The sequence below is a fragment of the Trichomycterus rosablanca genome, chromosome 1, assembly GCF_030014385.1.
Source record: "Trichomycterus rosablanca isolate fTriRos1 chromosome 1, fTriRos1.hap1, whole genome shotgun sequence".
NCBI classification, from domain to species: Eukaryota; Metazoa; Chordata; class Actinopteri; order Siluriformes; family Trichomycteridae; genus Trichomycterus; species Trichomycterus rosablanca.
In genome coordinates, this window is record NC_085988.1 from 40162048 (window position 1) to 40185118 (window position 23071).

Sequence of the window (23071 nt, forward strand, 5' to 3'; positions counted from 1 at the left end):
TGGATTGGATTGAGATCTGGGGAATCAAACTGGTTGTTGTGCTCCTCAAACCATTCCTGAACTATTTTTGCTTTGTGACAGGGTGCATTATCTTGCTGAAAGAGGCCACAGCCATCAGGGAATACCATAAAAGGGTGTACATGGTCTGCAACGATGCTTAGGTAGGTGGTACGTGTCAAAGTAACATCCACATGGATGGCAGGACCCAAGGTTTCCCAACAGAACATTTCCCAAAGCATTACACTTCCTCCGCCAGCTTGCCTTCTGTCCATAGTGCATCCTGGTGCCATATGTTCCTCAGGTAAGCGACGCACACGCACCCGGCCATCCATGTGATGTGAAAGAAAACGTGATTCATCAGACCAGGCCACCTTCTTCCATTGCTTCGTGGTCCAGTTCCGATGCTCACGTGCCCATTGCTGGCGCTTTCTTTGTGCATCTAAAACATTTTGCCTTTTGTTCTTATTATGAGAAAAATGTATGCAATATCTGTTGCGATCCCATAATGACAGGCTAGCCCAAGTATATGAAAAAAACCCACGTCTTTCATTTTGGCTGTGTCCCAAACCAGAGCTGAACTAATTAGTATTATTAGTACTCTAGCCCTACATAGTACACAGTATGTGATCAAGGACAGACATAGTTTAGCAAATAACTCAGTATGTTTCAACCTATCGACTTCATTGTTTTTATGCACTCGGATGAGCCAAAACATTAAAACCAACCACCTAATATGCTGTCCAAATCCTCCAACTTCTGTAAGTTGTGAGGTGCATCGTTCAACTGTGCATCCTGATGGCATCTTTTACGCGAAAGGGAAATGGAACAGAAGGCATTAAGTCTGGTAACAAAAGGCATTGCACATCGCCTGGCTAATACCATGTCTCTGACAAAACTTGGTGTTGCCAGCTTTTCAGTGGCAGGGACAGGGTGACTAATTAGATGAGGGATGGATGAATGCAGCCAAACACCGTAACATTGAAAAGAAATTTGCTCAAGAGTGCATGCAAGCTCATTTTTCAACATGGTGTGACATAAATTTGAATTAACTTGACATGCAAGTGACTTGAATCATACTGCCAAAACAACTCTGGAGTGGAAAGTCTCTGTATGTCTCTGAGTGGCCCAGCACAGGTTTAAACCCCATCAAACATCTGTAGCACTGTCACCTCACAGCAAGAAGGTCCTGGCTTCGATCCCCAGGTGGGGTGGTCCGGGTACTTTCTGTGTGGAGTTTGCATGTTCTCCCCGTGTCTGCGTGGGTTTACTCTGGGTGCTTTGGTTTCCTCCAACAGTCCAAAGACATGCAAGTGAGGTGAATTGGATATACTAAATTGTCCATGACTGTGTTCAGTATAACTTTGTGTGAACTAATGTACCTTGTGTAATGAGTAGCTACCGTTCCTGTCATGAATGTAAACAAAGTGTAAGACATGACGTTAAAATCCTAATAAACAAACAAACCTAAAGAAGAATAGGCTAAACTGCCCAAATCCAGTTGTGCAAAGCTTTGTGTGCGAAGAGTTGTATCCAAGAGGACTTTCAGTAGTAATTGCAGCCAAAGGAGCTTTTACAACATATTGAGTAAGAGGTCTTAATTCACTTGAGAATAAAAGACTTCTGTGTTTTTTTTAAACACTTTTATAAAAATGACAATTATATGGCATCATAAGAGTTTAATGTGGAGTTCCAAAATAGCCTCTTACTGTGCATGCCAACTACGCTTATACTGCCAAACAAGCTTTATATGTAAATGCACCAGTGGGAGTCTCTTTGACATTTAGATAGGCCAGAGGGACTGGTGGGATAAAATTGGCCAGGCTCAGCCTGTCTACCTCTCCTAATTGGGGCAGGTGGCATAAATGCAGAGGCCTAACCAAGTGGGAAAATGTAAACTGTCATGTTGTTGGACTTGTGTGTGTGTTATGATGTAAAACAGGGCCTCATGTGAATCCCTACAGAGATTTGTTTTACCCTGTACACTTCAAATTCGGCCGATGAAGGAACTGGTTTGTAGCTGCTTGCTTTAGTCAGATGTTTTAAATAAGGGTGAAATAAGGATTGAGTTTTGACATCTCTAGCATAAAGGCATCCTTCAATGTCAGACAAACTCTCTATGGCTTTTCTGTACTTTATGCTTTTGTACAAAAACTCCAAATGTATATGAATTATATGGCCAAAAGTATGTGGACACATGACCAGGAGCTTGTTAGACATCCTACTCCAAAGCCATATGCAGCTATGTTGAGTTGCTTTTTAAGGCTCCGCTGTGAATCCAAGTTGAATTCAGGCACTGATGTTGGATAAGAAAGCCTGACTTGCAATTGATTTTTTTTATCCCGATCATGCTTAATGGCTTTGAAGTCAGGGCTCAGTGTTGGCAACACCAAACTGATCAACCCATGTCTTTATGGATTTTTCCCTTATTTTATTTATGCATTTTCTCCCATTTTCTTCCAATTTTAGCATAGTCAATTTGTCTTCCGCTGCTGGGGGATCTCTGATTGCAGTCAAGGTGGGTATATTGCTGCTCGCGCCTCCTCTGACCCACGTGCAGCCTGATATCTGCTAATCAGGGTCCTTATATAGTGTTTGAAAACCCCACCCACATAGTCCGGTCATCCCACCCTAGCAGAACAATGTCTGCTGCAGGCACTGCCAATTCTGGCCACTAGATGGTGCCCAGCTGACCGGTGGCAATGCCGAGTTTGAACCATGGAAATCAGAATCTTGGTGCTGGTGTGCTAGCAGAATATCCTGCTGCGCCACCTGGGCGCCTGTCTTTATGGACTTTGCATGGTGTACAGGGGCACAGATATGCTGGAAGAGAAAAGGATCATCCTTCAAGTTGAAATATTGTAATTTATTTTATAAACACATTACAAAGATCTTACTATTTAAAAAAAATGTCCTCTGATCTGATGAAACAAAAATGGAACTATTCGGCATAATGACTATTAATATGTATGGTGGAAAAAGGGAAAGGCTTGCCAAAGAACACTGCAGCTGTAAAGCACTGAGGTGGCAGCATCATGTTGTGGTTTTGCTGTGCTGCAGTGCATTTCACTAAATAGATGGCATTATGAGGAAGATAAATTACATAGAGATATTGAAGCAACATCTCTAGACATCAGCCAAGTTGAATAATTTAAAGGCAGTGCTACAAAATACTAACCATGTGTAAGTCACTGGGATGTGATGAAAGCAACAAATCTAAAATAAACAATTGTCTCTAGGGTTAGTCTGACATTTTACATTCTTAAAATGTAGTGATCCTGACCTAAGCGAGGGAACAATACTATGTGAGGAAAAATGTGAGGAATTGTTTTTTAAGGAATTGAGTTTAAATGAATGTGGCTAAGGTGTATGTAAATTTATAACTTTCAACTATGCACACATGTGTAAAAGACATAAATTGGCAAAGAAACAGTAGTCCATTACAGTTCCCATGGGGGACATTAATTTGGTACTGTTCGGCTCCACCAGTCCCCTTAAAGCACAACTTCTTTTTACCAAGGGCCGATTTCACATAAACACCTAAACCAGAGGGCCACAAATTTCATTTTTACAGACCTGTCCACTTGAATTTGTAATACAGTTAGGGCTGGGTGATATTGATATTTTCAAATGTATTATCGATTCTCGATTACGATTGCGTTTTTTTTTTGTTTTTGTATAATGCAATTAAAAAATTTTTGATTTAAAAGACTGCAGAAGTGCAAAAATAGTAACAGCACTACCTAATTATCCTTTCAAGGAACTCAAACTTTATAACAATAACAATATAACAATAATTAACAATAATTTAAAGAGTCTGTATCAGTATCTACACTAGGGGACATCAAGTAAGCAGTCAGCTCATCTTTGATTTTGTCCTCTTGTGACTGGGGGGTGGATAGATGGGGCACGTTCTGCGTCTTACAATATGGACTACAATTCCCATGCTTTCCCGGACTGTCACGTGACTATCACATGTCCAGGGTCAGCCAATCCTGATCGCACTCACCAGTTCAGCGGTGTTCAGTTCTATGCGCATCTTATTTAAACTCTTCTGTTTGAGTCTCGTTGTGAAGTTTTGCAGATCGTGTTTGCTGTCCTTATTTCTGAATCTAACCATTACCGTGTATGATCCTTGTTGTCTTCCGTTTCCTGCCTGTCTGTTTATCCTCTGGTTTTGGATTTTGTACACTGTTTTCGCCCTTTTGATATCAAACTTTCCCTGATTTATATTCCGCGAGCGTCTGGTCAGTTTCTGCCTCTTGACATGTTGGTATTTTAATAAAAATATAAAGTATGTAAACAATCGCGATTGTCACATTTCTAACATCGTGTGAAAACGTTCATTCGAATGAACCGAATTAATCATGAAAATCGCCCAGCCCTAAATACAGTTACATAAAATCAGGTTTTTTTTTTACTCGTACTTGGTTTGGACAAACATGGTACCGCTAAAGTAACTTGTATTTACATAATTTACTTTTCAGTCACAAGTTCATGGAATTACCCGGTGAATTTAAAGTGACAGCATCATTTATTTAAAAATGCATCAGCACTTCATTTGGCGGGCCGGATCGAGAGTTTTGCCGGGCCGTGTCTGGCCCGCGGGCCGTATGTTGTGCACCCCTGCCTTAAAGCAATGGTCATTGCAAACCAATTCGTAGTTATTATGATTGATTGGTTGGTCAGTATGCTGACAGTTTATTCTGATAAGAGTGGTATCTTCTAGGATGACAGTGCCTGGAAGTACAAATGATCACTGAAAGATTAGATTTTTTTTTTTTGTGTTTTGTTTATTCATATTCTTCCTTTTTTCTCCCGACTTTTAGCGCGTCCAACTGCCCAATTGCATCACGCTTCCTCTCCACTAATGCCGATCCCCGCTCTGATTTGAGGAGAACAAAGCTAACCCATTCCCCCTCCGACATGTGGGCAGCACCTGTATGCATCTTTTCATTTGCATTAGGTGAGTGCTAATGCGGATCAGCCCTGTTTACGGAGAGACACACCCTGATCAACACACGCCTTCCCTGCCCCTGTGCAGGCGCCATCAATCAGCCAGCAGAGGTCGCAGTTGCATCAGCTACGAGGAGTCCCTATCCGGCTTACTGCTACCCCACCTTTATATGTGTGGCCGCTCAACCCAGCCGGATGGCAGAGCTGAGATTCGATACAACGTATTCGAGATCCCAGCTCCGGTGTGCTAGCGTGCATTTTTACCGCTGCGCCACCTGAGCGGCCAAAGATTTGATTATACAATTAATCTAAACAAATCTCTATTATGTGCTCTGGCCTTTGCATTCATTAGATCATAACCCAGTAGGAGATTTTGGAGTGATGTGATAGAGATCTCCTCCACCATCAGAGAAGAGAAAGGGGGAAGAATGATATTAAATGGTGACCATGGGTCCTTTCTCATCCCTTCTCAGTAGGTTTGAAGGTGCCCTTTATTGATGGAGCCATGATCAATGCAGGAGAAAAACAGCCCAGATACAGTCTGGTTTCTTAAACCAATGCACACTTAATGTATGTAATGGATGTTGGTTAGGGCTGGGTGGTATGACGATAGACATCGACAGACACTTTATTAGGCACAGTTTGTAAGTCTGTTTATTCATGTCATTATTTTTTCAGCCATTTCAGCCATTATTCTTTCAGATACAATGTATTCGAGATCCCGGCTCCGGTGTGCTAGCGTGTGTTTTTACCGCTGCACCACCTGAGCGGCGAAAGATTTGATTAAACAATTAATCTAAACAAATCCTTATCATGTGCTCTGGCCTTTGCATTCATTAGATCATAACCCAGTAGGAGATTTTGGAGTGATGTGATAGAGATCTCCTCCACCATCAGAGGAGAGAAAGGGGGAAGAATGATATTAAATGGTGACCATGGTAATTTTTTTATCCTGACTTGGTACCAGCACTGAGAGCTCACTGACAGATGCACCTCCCAATGGCTAGGCTGTTTCAGTCATGATTACAGCGCAACAGTCACAACAGTCCAAGCTGCTACAGTGTGTGCAAAATCCGCATCAATGATTCTTTAATTATAGTCATCTGTCAGCTATTGGAAATGAATTTAAATTACAACATTAATCGAACAGTGACTTCTTTTATGGTTATTATTGGTTAATCGTTAATCAATAACATCCTTATTATTAAACTATTTAGTGACCCCTGTGGATAATGGAACAGTGGCCAGTTCTAACAGGATAGAATGTTCTGTCATATAAGGAAACGAGGGGGTGTTTATGGGTCTAATGCATCACAATTTGAATCCTATTTTATAACATAGTAGATGTTACTTTGGACATTATATATTTTAGTTACTTTTCATTTTATAACATTTGCCAGTTATACAGACTAATTGATTCAGATTTTAATTCCTAATTTATTATTTAATTTGTCACCCATCTGTGGATTTAATTTCTTAATTTGTTACCCATCTGTTTATTAATTCTGTTCTGAAAGCAAACAGTGGACATGATGGGAACACACCCTGGACAGGGCGATGACCTATTGTTAGGGACTGCATACTTGCTTACTTACTCATTCACCTTATTTCATAGTAAGGGGTAATTGTTATCGCTGCTGTTTCATCTTTGGAATGGTTTTAATTGTTGGGAAATAACATGCAACTCCACATAGACAGTAAAAAGAGGAGAGTCTTGTTATGTATTTCTCAGCAGTTGGTTGAAAGCTCACTCCCACCCAAAAGACACACTGTTTTTCAGGAATTGGTCTGATTCTTCCTCACAAAGATTTATTACAAGCTAGTCTAGTTCAGTGGACAGTGTGATTAACTTAGACATCCATGCTAGTTTCTCGAGCCCAGATGACATCTGAATGACCCTTACAGCAAAGATTTTTCCAGTACAGGCTATTACAGGACAATCCGTCAAAACCTGTGGCTCAAAGTCCCTTCCCAGTAGGTTTGAAGGTGCCCTTTACTGAGGGAGCCATGGTCAATGCAGGAGAAAAACACCCCAGATACATTTACATTTACATACAGTCTGGTTTCTTAAACCAATGCTTATTGAATTTTTGTAATGGATGTTGGTTAGGGCTGGGAGGTATGATGATAGACATTAGGCACGGACTGTAAGTCTGTTTATTCATGTAATTATTCTTTCAGCCAGCAATTTTGCAGCAGTTTAATGCATAAATTTCAGTTAATGTTCACATCAAATTTCAAAATCAGGGGGGAAATAAGATGTAAGTAAATATAACTATGGTATTGATCTGCTAATTTTCTTTAGAACTGTGCTAACAAATCCTGAATAAACTTTGGAATAAACTGGAACATAAATTGAGGCTTTATTGACCAACATCAGTGCCTTCTGCTGACCGAGTCACGCCACTTATTTCCATGGCATGTGGGCTCATTACAGCTTTATTCCAACCCAATAAATCTGTGCTCTGTAAAAAAGATTAGTTTGTTGATCTATTGTCCTTTTGTGATTTTCTTTCTCAGGATCTCTGTGCCAGGTCTATTTAAATAGACTTCTTTCTGGGTCTATTGCTTCTAAAGGACTTGAGAAATGTAAATATTTTCCAAATGAAGACAGTATAAATCACAATTGTATACATTTGAACATTTGAAACAATGCTTTAAAATGGTATTACCTAACTGATTGGTCTTCTGAGCATTGAGCCCTGGGTTTTGTCTCTGATTTGTCTCAGTGGCTCATTGAGAGCAGGTGGTAACCCACTAAAGCTTCTTGCCAATACCTAATTGACCTGTGTCTTGTGTAGTGAAACTATTGATTTAAACCTGGCAAGGTCCACCAGCCAGAGAAAGAGAGTGGCATAGCATGAGCCATCAAAGAGGATGAATCGTCCATCTTTATGGCTTCATCTTTCCTCTTTTGTTTATGTTAGAGAGGTAATTGACCTAGCTTCTTGACTGGGAGTGGCTGAACCATATGGGAGGAGATGTTTCTATGGATACGGCCATTTTTGGATGCACTTTGAAAATCCTGATCAGCTGGACTTCTCTCCCCCCACTGTTCTTCATTTGTCCTGCTCTCTTTCTTGTGAAGATCCTGTGGTTTTGTGTTAAGATGAAAGGTTTCTCTACTGGAAGGCTGGAGATGGTTCTTTAAAGTCAGGTAGAGCAGACCAGTGCCCTGGTGGTTTAAAATGGTCGACTTTTCCATATTGAGCACTCATCGTGTCTCCTTTAGTATAAAATCATTAACTATTTGTAGTTATTATTGTTTTCCTCAGAAATAATTTTTGAAAGCATTAGTGCTGCATTTTTGTGCTTTAGGCCTAATACTACTATATACACAGATAAGCCATACCATTAAAACCTCCTTGTTTCTACACTCATTGTCCATTTTATCAGCTCCCTTACCATATAGAAACACTTTGTAGTTCTACAATTACTGACTGTAGTCCATCTATTTCTCTATATATCTTTTTAGCCTGCTTTCACCCTGTTCTTCAATGGTCAGGACCCCCACAGGACTACCACAGAGCATGTATTTAAATAAGTTTTTAAATAACATGTCCACTCACTGACACTCCTACCTAGTTGGTCCACCTTGTAGATGTAAAGTCAGAGACGATTGCTCATCTATTGCTGCTGTTTGAGTTGGTCATCTTCTAGACCTTCATCAGTGGTCACAGGACGCTGCCCACGAGGCGCTGTTGGTTGGATATTTTTGGTTGGTGGACTATTCTCAGTCCAGCAGTGACAGTGAGGTGTTTAAAAACTCCATCAGCGCTGCTGTGTCTGATACACTCATACCAGCACAACACACACTAACACACCACCACCATGTCAGTGTCACTGTAGTGCTGAGAAGGATCCACCATTCAAATAATACCTGCTCTGTGGTGGTCCTGGGAGAGTCCTGACCATTGAAGAACAGCATGAAAGGGGGCTAACAAAGCATGAAACAGATTGACTACAGTCAGTAATTGTAGAACTACAAAGTGCTTTTAATATGGTAAGTGGAGCTGATAAAATTGACAGTGAGTGAAGAAACAAGGAGGTGGTTTTAATGTTATGGCTTATCGGTGTATATTCATGCATTGTTGGACCTGCCCAAATGACAAACATTGGTATTCCAAATGTTCATAAACATACACACATTATGGAAGGAAAATGTGGACACTTAACTATTAATTTATTGGAATTTCCGTGCCAGAACTATATGCGTTACTATTACTGTTTTGGCTATTACAGCTTCCACTTTTAGGAACTTATTCAACAAAAAAGTGATGTGTGTCTGTTGGTATTTTGGAGCATACATTGACAAAAGCATTTGTGAGGTTGAACAAGAATGCCTTGTCTAAAATTGACAATTAATTCCAATGATTTTTATTTATTTTTTTTAATGCATTTTCTCTTCACTTAGCGCAGTCAATTTTTCTTCAGCTGCTGAGGGACACCCATGTTGCTGCTCACTTCCCTTCCGACACATGCACAGCCGTCCTCTTCTCGCCCCTGCATTCTGCACAGGCATCTCTTCCACCAATCAGGGTCCTTACACAGCTTATGAAAATCCCACCCACACATAGTCCGGTCGTCCCGCCCTAGCAGATATTGTGGCCAATTATGCCCGCTAGATGGCGCCCAGCCGACCGGTGGCAATGCCGAGTTTCGAACCGAGTAGTTCAGAATCTCTGTTATGGTGCGCTAGTGGAATATCTCGATGTGTCACCTGGGCGCCTATTCCAATGATTTTATGGTGTTAAGGTTAGGGCTCTGTGTAGGCCACTGAAATACTTAAAACACCAAAATCATCAAACCCTGTCTTTTTAGACCTTTGGCATTGTTTCAAGAGACCGAGTCAGGCTGAAAAAGGAAAAGGGTCTTAACTGTTGTCACAAAGTTTCAAGTATATAATGTATTTTATTTTAAATGTACACACTATATGCACACATGCTGTCTTGGTGCATACATCATATAAAATGCTCTTATTTGTGCATGTGCTGCTTTTTAGTTATGATGGGGATGATTTAGACTTGGAAAACAATTCCAATTTCAATTGTATAATAGCTAATGCTTTAGTTAAATGACAATTTGTCATGTTTGGCCTACCCAAAGCTGAAAATGGCCAACTTGGTTCTCAGTAATAGACAAAACAGACACAGTGTGGTTAATGTGAATCTTTAAAGTCATTGGTCCCAACCCACACAAACACTACTAAAGTGCTAAATGCTTCCCCAGTGGAGAAACTCAAACCTGATGAACATGAGTACGTATGTAAGTGATTGTTACATGTCAGGTCTATAATGTGGATAAGCTTAATTGTAGAGTGTTGTATGACAGTGTTTGATAGTGCTTTAGTTATTTTAGCTTACTAGTTCTTACGACATGATAAAAAACTTGTGGTGGTGGTGTTTTGTAGCACCAAAACTTTCTCACTGTTTCTCTTTTCATGTCATGCTTATTTTTTGTCATATTACTTTTTTGCATTGTGCATTATGTTAATTGGACAGCCTCACCATCTGGAACAGCATGAACATTACTGAGGAGACAGTGCTGTTGTAGTGGGCTGCCTGGATCTCTAAAGTGTGTCAAGGCTTCCCTGAGCTGCCACACTGAGCTCTTTGATGTGATCGCTTCTGAAGAACCTTATAATTTATTGATGAAGTGGCAGAGACACAGCACAGCATGCATATGAGTCTACATGTAGGAGAAAGGCAAGGAAAAAATTTATAAGCACCATTAAAACTCGCTCAACTTGCTCTTTTCTCACATGAAAAACTTTAAGATTATCAGTTTGAATGTGTTCTGGAGTCCATCTAAGTCTATAAGTTTAAAAATGACTGCCTGCATTTGCAGTCCCTGTGAAATGTTGTGTGCACCAACATAGTTTTGTATCAAACTGTTGTTTTATACTGTTACATACATGGAAATTTAAGATAATAAATTATAGCACAGGTGGTGCAGCCATATAATACACAGCGGTTGATCAAAAAAGCCCTTGTCAGGAATGTAAGAAAGTCATTCTAAAAGAGCTGTAAAAGGAGAACCTGCTGTCATCCATAAATCTAGGGACATATGAGGTGACTGGTATGAATTAAGGGACATACACCGATCAGCCATAATATTAAAACCACCTCCTTGTTTCTACACTTACTGTCCATTTTATCAGCTCCACTTACCATGTAGACGCATTTTGTAGTTCTACAATTACTGACTGTAGTCCATCTGTTTCTCTACATACCTTTTTTAAGCCTTCTTTTACCCTGTTCTTTAATGGTCAGGACCCCCACAGGAGCACTACAGAGCAGGTATTATTTAGGTGGTGGATCTTTCTCAGCACTGCAGTGACACTGACATGGTGGTGGTGTGTTAGTGTGTGTTGTGCTGGTATGAGTGGATCAGACACAGCAACACTGATAGAGTTTTTAAACACCTCACTGTCACTGCTGGACTGAGAATAGTCCACCAACCAAAAATATATCCAGCCAACAGCGCCCCGTGGGCAGTGTCCTGTGACCACTGATGAAGGTCTAGAAGATGACCAATTCAAACAGCAGCAATAGATGAGTGATCGTCTCTGACTTTATGTCTACAAGGTGGACCAAATTGGTAGGAGTGTCTAATAGAGTGGACAGTGAGTGGACACGGTATTTAAAAACTCCAGCAGCGCTTCTGTGTCTGATCCACTCATACCAGCACAACACACACTAACACACTAATGCAGTGTCATTGTCACTGCAGTGCTGAGAATCATCCACCACCTAAATAATACCTGCTCTGTGGTGGTCCTGTCAGGGTCCTGACCATTGAAGAACAGGGTGAAAGAAGGCTAAAGAAGTATGTAGAGAAATAGATGGACTACAGTCAGTAATTGTAGAACTAAAAAGTGGTCCTACAGGGGTTGGACAAAATAACTGAAACACCTGGTTTTAGACCACAATAATTTATTAGTATGGTGTAGGGCCTCCTTTTGCGGCCAATACAGCGTCAATTCGTCTTGGAGATGACATATACAAGTCCTGCACAGTGGTCAGAGGGATTTTAAGCCATTCTTCTTGCAGGATAGTGGCCAGGTCACTACGTGATGCTGGTGGATGAAAACGTTTCCTGACTCGCTTCTCCAAAACACCCCAAAGTGGCTCAATAATATTTAGATCTGGTGACTGTGCAGGCCATGGGAGATGTTCAACTTCACTTTCATGTTCATCAAACCAATCTTTCACCAGTCTTGCTGTGTGTATTGGTGCATTGTCATCCTGATACACGGCACCGCCATTGGATGCACATGGTCCTCCAGAATGGTTCGGTAGTCCTTGGCAGTGACGCGCCCATCTAGCACAAGTATTGGGCCAAGGGAATGCCATGATATGGCAGCCCAAACCATCACTGATCCACCCCCATGCTTCACTCTTGTCATGCAACAGTCTGGGTGGTACGCTTCTTTGGGGCTTCTCCACACCGTAACTCTCCCGGATGTGGGGAAAACAGTAAAGGTGGACTCATCAGAGAACAATACATGTTTCACCATTGAAACCGACGTTTGGCATTGGCTCGAGTGACCAAAGGTTTGGCTATAGCAGCCCGGCCGTGTATATTGACCCTGTGGAGCTCCCGACGGACAGTTCTGGTGGAAACAGGAGAGTTGAGGTGCACATTTAATTCTGCCGTGATTTGGGCAGCCGTGGTTTTATGTTTTTTGGATACAATCCGGGTTAGCACCCGAACATCCCTTTCAGACAGCTTCCTCTTGCGTCCACAGTTAATCCTGTTGGATGTGGTTTGTCCTTCTTGGTGGTATGCTGACATTACCCTGGATACCGTGGCTCTTGATACATCACAAAGACTTGCTGTCTTGGTCACAGATGCGCCAGCAAGACGTGCACCAACAATTTGTCCTCTTTTGAACTCTGGTATGTCACCCATAATGTTGTGTGCATTGCAATATTTTGAGCAAAACTGTGCTCTTACCCTGCTAATTGAACCTTCACACTCTGCTCTTACTGGTGCAATGTGCAATTAATGAAGATTGGCCACCAGACTGGTCCAATTTAGCCATGAAACCTCCCACACTAAAATGACAGGTGTTTCAGTTATTTTGTCCAACCCCTGTATATGGTAAGTGGAGCTGATAAAATGGACAGTGAATGTAAAAACGAGGAGGAGGTTTTAATGTTATGGCTGATCGGTGTGTGATTGCAGGAACAACCCTGAAGAAAACCTCCTACAGGTTGCATGCAAAACTTTTCAAGACAATAAATGTAACATGACTTTGACCCAAAGCATGCAGTCAAAACAAGCCCTTAAATGTGACCCAGCCAACCTAGGTAAGTCTAGACTTAAACTCCACCAAACATCTATGGAAAGACTTGAACATACCCCACACAAACTAACAGAACTTACGAGGATCTGCCATGAAAAATGGGATAAACTGATCGAAACCAGCTGTACAAAGCTTGTAGAATAGAATAGAATGTTTCTATTTGTCATATATACATGTACACAGGTACAGTACAACGAGATTCTTTCTTTGCATATTCCAGCTCGTTTGGAAGCTGGGGTCAGAGCGCAGAGAGAGTTAAGGACCTTGCTCAAGAGCCCAACAGTGGCTGTATGGCAGAGCTGGGATTTGAACTCTCAACCTTTCAATTGATAGCCCATAGCTCTACCCACTAGGCTACCCCCGTCTCCAGAAAGATTTTCAAAAGACTTGCAGCTGTAAATGTTACCAAAAAGTCTTCAAGTATCTACAAAGCATTCAGTAAAGGATCTGAATACTTTTGTGAATAAGAGAGTTTAGTTTTAGATTTTAATTATTTATTAAAAACGTTTTCACTTTATGATGTCATTATGGATGATTGGTTGGCAGAAATAGAAGTTGTATGCATTTATTGTAACCAATCAAATCATTAACACAGTAAAGCGTGCTTAAAGTCATTTATAAGTCATTTTTGAATCCACTGTGTAATTTTGTATTTCTTTCACGAAGGCTTTACATCCTGAAAACATTATTTCAACTGACCTGAACTAAGTCGTTGTGAAAGAGATAAGATAAATAAAATGAATGTGGAAGTCAAAAGGCCTAATGTTATAAAAATGTTATGTGGAAACAAAATAATAATGGTTTAACATATTGCCATTTCAACAGTGTTTCATAAAAATAGGTGCAATGCAGCTTAGGGAACACAGAGCATAAAAAATTAAAAGATAAACTAAAACAGGCAGACAAGAAAGGAAAGACAAGATTTAAGGATTTAGCACTAACTGTTTTCAACACTTTTACAGAAACAAAGTAGGTTCTGTTTTTATATCTGCTGCTTCTTGAATGAGCAGCACCTCAAACAAGCCGTGTGCTGGATAAGAGTTGTCGCAAAAGACTTTAAGGGTCTTTTTCGAGATATGGGAGTGAAAAAAGATAGTGAACACAGAGACAAGTCACAGCCAATTATCTTGGCAGCAGTGTGTTCCGCTCTTCCATTTTTTTTGTTATCCTGACCTGTTTTGTGCTATACCACATGTGTTCGCAAAGTGAATGCTTCTGCACCCTGTGGTGTCATGACATTTGTTGAGAGGTGCTGCAGCATCTGCCATGAATGTAAATTAATATTAAAAACTGATAAAATATACAGTCATAATTAGATTTATATATGATTAGGTTTAAAAATAGTTATGTACCAGCTTTAATGTTGAGGTCATTTGGCAAATCACATTCATCTTCCCACATTTAAGCTGGTTTTTTTTACAGTCAGTGAAAGGATACATGCTTAAAATAGATCGATTTATAACAGGCCAAAAAAACAAACACAGCCAGGAATATGGGTGGTGCAGCATTCTATGTGCTAGCTTATCACTAGGGAGACTTAGGTTTCCATAAAGTGCCATCAACCTGGCTGGGCACTCTACAGAAACAGTTGGCCTTGCCAGAGGGAGGGAAAAAACTGGGGGCTTTCTGTAAGAATTGTCTGCTGGCCAATAAACAAAGGAAGTGGCAGCGACTTCACGCGTGTTGGAGGAGGCATGTGCTAGCCAGTGTGGGTGGCATGGATGCAGTGGAGATTGATATTGCAATAGGAAAATGGAAATTACTTAGCTACACATAGGCTTTGCAATAAAAATTATACAAATATAAGAATACATTAACGGCTGCCTCCAACATAGCTACATATGGTTTCTGTCCAACCTTTTTACCTATCAAAAAGTCTATTGCAGAAATAAAAGTTATCAGACTTTCCTTCACTGGCAGTCAAAAGGAGATTGAACAGAGAGCGTCTTGGCTTATGTAATATTAAATACACTATATTGCCAAAAGTATTCGCTCGTCTGCCTTCACACGCATATGAACTTGAGTGACATCCCATTCTTAATCTATAGGGTTTAATATGATGTCGGCCCACCCTTTGCAGCTATAACAGCTTCAACTCTTCTAAGAAGGCTTTTCACAAGGTTTAGGAGTGTGTTTATGGGAATTTTTGACCATTCTTCCAGAAGCGCATTTGTGAGGTCAGACACTGATGTTGGACGAGAAGACCTGGCTCACAGTCGCCGCTCTAATTCATCCCAAAGGTGATCTATCAGGTTGAGGTCAGGACTCTGTGCAGGCCAGTCAAGTCCTTCCACACCAAACTCTCTCATCCATGTCTTTATGGACCTTGCTTTGTGCACTGTTGCGCAGTCATGTTGGAACGGGCCATCCCCAAACTGTTCCCACAAAGTTGGGAGCATGAAATTGTCCAAAGTCTCCTGGTATGCTGACGCATTAAGAGTTCCTTTCACTGGAGGGGCCGAGCCCAACTCCTGAAAAACAACCCTACACCATAATCCCCCCTCCACCAAACTTTACACTTGGCACAATGCAGTCAGACAAGTACCGTTCTCCTGGCAACTGCCAAACCCAGACTCGTCCATCGGATGGCCAGACGGAGAAGCGTGATTCGTCACTCCAGAGAACACGTCTCTACTGCTCTAGAGTTTAGTGGCAGCGTGCTTTACACCACTGCATCCGACGCTTTGCATCCGATGAAACCCATTCCATGAAGCTCTCTACGCACTGTTCTTGAGCTAATCTGAAGGCCACATGAAGTTTGGAGGTCTGTAGCGATTGACTCTGCAGAAAGTTGGTGACCTCTGCGCACTATGCGCCTCAGCATCCGCTGACCCCGCTCTGTCATTTTACATGGCCTACCACTTTGTGGCTAAGTTACTGTCGTTCCCAATCGCTTCTACTTTGTTATAATACCACTGACAGTTGACTGTGGAATATTTAGTAGTGAGGAAATTTCACGACTGGACTTGTTGCACAGGTGGCATCCTATCACGGTACCATGCTGGAATTCACTGAGCTCCTGAGAGCGACCCATTCTTTGTTTGTAGAAGCAGTCTGCATGCCTAGGTGTTTGGTTTTAAACACCTGTGGCCAATGAAGTGATTGTAACACCTGAATTCAATGATTTGGATGAGTGAACACTTTTGGCAATATAGTGTATAAGCATTGTAGTGGCTGCTTACTTTGTCGTTTTAACCCAACACATAATGGGTTAGATTATTGTTTATGCCACTTTAGGGACACAGTTTGCTCACATACAGAATGATTTATTTATTTTTATTTATTTGGATTTTAACGTCATGTTTTACCCACTTTGGTTACATTCATGAACAGAAGTGGTAGTCACTTGTTACACAAGATTCATCAGTTCACAGTCATGGACAATTTTGTATCTCCAATTCACCTCACCTGCATGTCTTTGGACTGTGAAAGAAAACCGGAGCTCCCTAAGGAAACCCACTAAGACACGGGGAGAACATGCAAACCCCACACAAAAAGGACCTAGACCCGCCCCACCTGGGGATCAAACCCAGGACCTTCTTACTGTGAGGCGACAGTGCTACCCACTGAGCCAACGTGCCCACCCCACACTGAATGAAAAATTGTGTGTGTCATATAAAACTGGTGCATGAGCCATATTACTTCTTCCTCGCGAAACCAGTTGCAAATCATACTCAGCCATTTTGCCAGGTGTTTGTCCTGCTGAATTTAGGTTACTTTCTAACCTCAGGTGGGATCTGTATGTTTTGAATTAGAGTTTTCATTCTGATATGTATTGTTAATGTGAAAATATTTGTATGGCGTTATGTTAGGATTATGGTGTACTGACCTTGAGTTTTGTTAAATTAAATGCTGATGCTAGATACAGATACGTGCAGATTCATGTTGCTCCATGTCACCTTCATAAATCCAGCCCTGTTGCTATCAATTATTGTACTCAGTTTTCTAGTTTTTTAATGTTTGCCTGTGTTTTTACTTTTGATCATGGATGTGCCCTTATTTTTGTTAATTTTGCCTCTCCTCTAAACTAATAGATGGACTGGTAAGGTCTGTTTGCCACAGAGATAGTATATTTGTGTATACTAAAAAACTTGAAGCCAACATATTTTTTAGTTCAGTATAGATGTGAATGTGAACATGAGTCTGAACACAGTCTGTAGTTTCACCTCGTGTTTCTGGCTCCTGACAGGTTCCTCCAGGAGTGTGAAGGTGCCAGAGGAGATGGCACATAGCATGCTGCAGAAGCTGAGAGGCAGAACTGAGTTCACTGTGGCTGTGACTCTGAGGCAGAAGCAGCTCAATTCCGGAGCCATCTTCTCCATCCGCCACGCTGAGCAGAGGTAACGGTGGAGACTCTCTATAAAAAAAATACAATGGTTTTTGATGCCTGTTGCACGCTGTACATTTTAAAATCAACTTCTCTTGTATTGCAAGATTTATCCAGAAATACACACCACACATGTTCAGATTCTGCTCATGAATCACAGCCCGAATGAATCCTTATACCTCACAGAATCTTCTCACAGATTTTGTACGATTTTAGATTACTCAATTTACTGTATAAACAAACATGGTGGCTATGGTCAGGACCCCCACAGGACCACCACAGAGCAGGTATTATTTAGGTGGTGGATTATTCTCAGCAATGCAGTGACAATGACATAGTGGTGGTGTGTTAGTGTGTGTTGTGTTGGTATGAGTGCATCAGACACAGCAGTGCTGCTGGAGTTTTTAAATACCGTGTCCACTCACTGTCCACTCTATTAGACACTCCTACCTAGTTGGTCCACCTTGTAGATGTAAAGTCAGAGACGATCGCTCATCTGTTGCTGCTGTTTGAGTTGGTCATCTTCTAGACCTTCATCAGGGGTCACAGGACGCTGCCCACGGGGCGCTAATGGCTGGATATATTTTTGGTTGGTGGACTATTCTCAGTTCAGCAGGGACAGAGAGGTGTTTAAAAACTCCATCAGCATTGCTGTGTCTTATCCACTCACACCAGCACAACACACACTAACACACCACCACCATGTCAGTGTCACTGCAGTGCTGAGAATGATCCACCATCTAAATAATATCTGCTCTGTAGTGGTCCTGTGGGGGTCCTGACCATTGAAGAACAGCATGAAAGGGTGATAACAAAGCATGCAGAGAAACAGATGGACTACAGTCAGTAATTGTAGAACTACAAAATGCGTCTACATGGTAAGTGGAGCTGATAAAATGGACAGTGAGTGTAGAAACAAGGAGGTGGTTTTAATGTTCTGGCTGATTGGTGTATTTCTCTTCTAAACTGTCTTAAACTAAATTTACGTCGAAAATCCACATTATGTGCAGGCTGTGCCAGTTGGTGGGGTGCTGCTTGTGCATTGCTGGTCCCGGCATGTTCTGGGGGTTTCCTATAGATCTCATGTTGGGATTTAATCAAGAATAACTGAGACTTCATCAACACCCATATCCCTACTCTAGGACACAGCGAGCACCTTTACTATTATTTCCATTGCTTAAATAAAAAACCCAGCAGGATGATGCACAGCTGCAGTAACCAGATAGAAGTCAACTACAGTTTTGTAACCATAATTACTGGTATTTCCACAGTGCCGCGAAGTCAGTGCATAATAGAGACTTTGGGAAGGATGTTAATTACATTGTTGTCGATAGATGCAGACAACCATGTAATCCTGCATGCTGCATGATGCTAAAACCTGTATTGATATTTCTTTTTGTAGTTAGATTTATGCTGTCAGAAACTGCAAGGCAAAATGAAAAAAAAAAAAAAACTCATTAGATCCTGTTTGAAGGTAAATCAGCACCTGTCTTTTGTAATCGGCTTCTCTCAAATAATGCTCTTAAGCATGGTCTTCTGAGAAAACTTCAAATTGCTGGTATGCACACGGAGAGTGTCTGGTGATTGTGCTGGCAGCTTTTTCCATTAATGTCACTCTAGATAGGGAATCTCACTAGAGCACAGAGGTAATGCTCCTGAATAACACTCATTCACGGATTTACCATGTTTTTTTCATTCAGCTTGCATAAATGCAGCTTTTAAGCTTGATAGAGTCATGGTTTGTTTTACAAAGCGTACGTGAAATCTCTTTTCATATGTGCACAATTTCACCTTCACTTAAAAGATAAAAGGCAGCATAACATACTAATTTAGTTTCATAGTGGTGTGCCAGACTACAGTCTGTAAATCTCTTGGGCTGTTATTACACAACATAGTGTATCTGGGTGGGAGATGGACACATTTATTATCATTAAAAAAGAGTGTGATGGGTTTCAGCTGCTTGCTGCACCCAAGAGATGTACGACCAGCCCCCTGCTCCTGTCGATAGAATAAAATATGCAGCATGCGTTCACTCTCCCATATTTCACTTTTTGCCACCATGAATTTTATGTTTACCTATTTACCTATACCCCGATCAGCCATAACATTAAAACCACCTCCTTGTTTCTACACTCACTGTCCATTTTATCAGCTCCACTTACCATATAGAAGCACTTTGTAGTTCTACAATTACTGACTGTAGTCCATCTGTTTCTCTGCATGCTTTGTTAGCCCCCTTTCATGCTGTTCTTCAGTGATCAGGACCCCCACAGGACCACTAGAGAGCAGGTATTATTTGGGAGGTGGAGCATTCTCAGTGACACTGACATGGTGGTGGTATGTTAGTGTGTGTTGTGCTGGTATGAGTGGTTAAGACACAGCAGTGCTGATGGAGTTTTTAAACACCTCACTGTCCCTGCTGGACTGAGAATAGTCCACCAACCAAAAACATCCAGCCAACAGCGGCCTGCGGGCAGCGTCCTGAGACCCCTGATGAAGGTCTAGAACAGTGTTTCTCAACCTTTAAAAGTATTCAAAATCTCGAGTCACCCCAGTCTAAAATGTATTAAAAAACTTACACTCTGCATCCCTCGGACTGCTAACACACAAAACCACTACAGGGAAGAGACGTACTGTGGTTGCATTGCATTAAACTTCAGAAAAATCCTGTCTTGTGAAGAGATGAGCCTGTGTTTGTTTCTGCTTTAAAACATACGCACCATGAACCAATCAGATTTAACATCATTAAACAAGTTTATAGTTTATTTCTCAATTATTTGTCATTATACCACTAGCACTGCTCATTGTCTGCATGGTTTCTCTGTAGCTCGGTTATGGCCCTCATACTCAAACTCAAAAGAAGCTTTATTGGCATGACATTCGTATTGCCAAAGCTCAGTTACAGAGAAATAATAAAAATAACAATTAAAAAGAACAAATATATACAAAACAGTTACTTGTGCAAAAATATAAAATAGAATAAAATATTAATAAAAACAGTGCAAAATAATAACAATTAAAATTATAATATTTACATTAATGAGGTAATGAGCTCTCTCTCTCTCACACACACACACAAACTGATTGTTATTACTACCTCATTAATGTAAATACTATAATTTTTATTGTTATTATTTTGCACTGTTTCTATTAATATTTTATTCTATTTTATATTTTTTGCACATGTAACTGTTCTGTACTGTATATTTTTGTTCTTTCTTATTGTTATTTGTAATATTTCTCTGTAACTTGCTTTGGCAATACGAATGTCCTTATTTGTCATGCCATTAAAGCTTCTTTTGAGTTTGAGAGTTTGAGTGTGTCGCTTGCTCTCTCCGCGATACTGAAAGTGATTTGAATTTCGACAATTAACAGCTCTTATTATGACTGATTAATTCCCTCTACTGATGGAAGCAGAATGGTTGAATTACAGCCAATAAGAAATATAAATATAAATATATATATATATAGCGGCTCCCAGAGGCGCGACTCGGTTCCTTTTGTTCATTTTAAAGAGCCGTTCAAAAGAGACGGATCGTTCGCCAACGAGCCATCACTATAGGCAACGCACGCATTCCGCGTTGACGTTGTAGCATGGGGAAAAGGGCGTGTGAGACAAATTTTGATCTTTGAGGCGGCTAATGGTCTACATTTTCATGATAAGTTGACTTTTTTGTATTTTAAATTTATTTCATAATATCAGTAACGTCAGAATATTTTTGACTGCACCCCTGATGAAGCCAGACGGCACCCCAGGGTGCGTTGAGAATGGCTGGTCTAGAAGATGACCAACTCAAACAGCAGCAATAGATGAGCAATCGTCTCTGACTTTACATCTACAAGGTGGACCAACTAGGTAGGAGTGTCTAACAGAGTGGACAGTGAGTGGACACGGTATATAAAAACTCCAGCAGAGCTGCTGTGTCTGATCCACTCATACCAGCACAACACACACTAACACACCACCACCATGTCAGTGTCACTGCAGTGCTGAGAATGATCCACCACCTAAATAATACCTGCTCTGTGGTGGTCCTGACCATTGAAGAACAGGGTGAAAGCAGGCTAAAAAGTATGTAGAGAAATAGATGGACTACAGTCAGTAATGGTAAGTGGAGCTGATAAAATGGACAGTGAGTGTAGAAACAAGAAGGTGGTTTTAATGTTATGCCTGATCAGTGTATGTTTCAGTGAAAGTCTTAACCCATGGACACAAATAATGTACAAATAGAAAAACTCATCCCATTGAGTCATATGTATGTCATTTTAGTTATTTTTTAATTAAAACAATAGAAACAGCTGCTCAGGTGTGTTTTATTAGATTGACTATTAACTTTATTTACATTATACGCCCAAAAATATGGGCCTGTTGAACATTTCAATCCAAAACCATAGACATAAATATCGGGTTGGCCTCATTTTGTGGCTAAGCAATATTTTGTAGTGTTTCTGTAGAAGTTTGTGCCCATTCAATGGTAAGAGCATTTAGTCAGAGACAAATGTTGGATGAAAAGATCAGGCTCGCAATCATTGTTTTATGGGTTTGAGGTCAAAGCTTTGTGTGCTTGTACAGAAAAGGACCTTCTCCAAACTGTTGACACAAAGTTTAAATTGCAGTAGTAGCTCATTTGTTAAAGTATTGGACTAGTAGTCAGAAGGTTAAAAGATAGGCAGTAGGTTAAGGTGGTCAGCGGTTAAGGTACTGGTACTGGACTAGTAATTGAAAGGTCACTGGTTCAAGCCCCACTACTGCCAGGTTGCCACTGTTGGGCCCTTGAGCAAGGCCCTTAACCTTCAATTGCTTGGACAATATATACTGTCACAGTACTGTAAGTCACTCGCTTTGGATAAAAGCGTCTGCTAAATGTCTAAAATGTAAATGTAAAGGTTGCTGCCAGGTTGCCATTATTGCCTGAGCACCCTAACTTCTTGCAGTGTACTGGGTCAGAATCATTGGTTGGTATGGATTAAACTTGCTACTAAATACCTTAATTGTTAAATGTAAAGTAAATGAAGGCATATGAATTATTTTATAGTTAATTTTATACACAGATGCACAATTCTAAGATCTGGCTTAAAATCTCAGCAGGTGCTATTTGTTTACTGGGCTGGGATGGAATGGCCGAAGCCCCTTGATGGAAGGCGCTTTGTCCAGGGTGAATTCCTGCCTTATGTTTAGTGTTTCCATGGAAAATGGGGCCAGCGTGACACTGATCAGGATAAAGCTGTTGTAAAAATTAAAAATCAATGATAATTTATACACGTTAGCAATTGTGGGACTAAAACTCCTGAACACAATATATACAGGGGTGTAAACCTTTAATGGATGTTCTTTAAAGCGAACTATAAATAAATCTTCATTCTTGTCCCTCAAAGGACTGTATAATTTAAATAAAATTATAAAGAAAGTCTCCAACATTTCACTACATATCATACAGGACTTGTATGAGGGCATTGAGTAAAGGAAGAAAGTTGTTCTG

At 40.7% G+C, this 23071-nt stretch overlaps 1 protein-coding gene across 1 annotated transcript in view; it reads left to right on the top strand.

Moving 5' to 3' along the window:
• Window positions 1-23071, top strand: part of nell2a (neural EGFL like 2a) — a 152706-nt gene that overhangs the window by 11976 nt on the left and 117659 nt on the right. The window contains exon 3 of the mRNA XM_063001924.1: window positions 17454-17604. Coding sequence (XP_062857994.1) covers window positions 17454-17604 — 151 coding nt within the window. The remainder of the gene's footprint in view (window positions 1-17453; window positions 17605-23071) is intronic.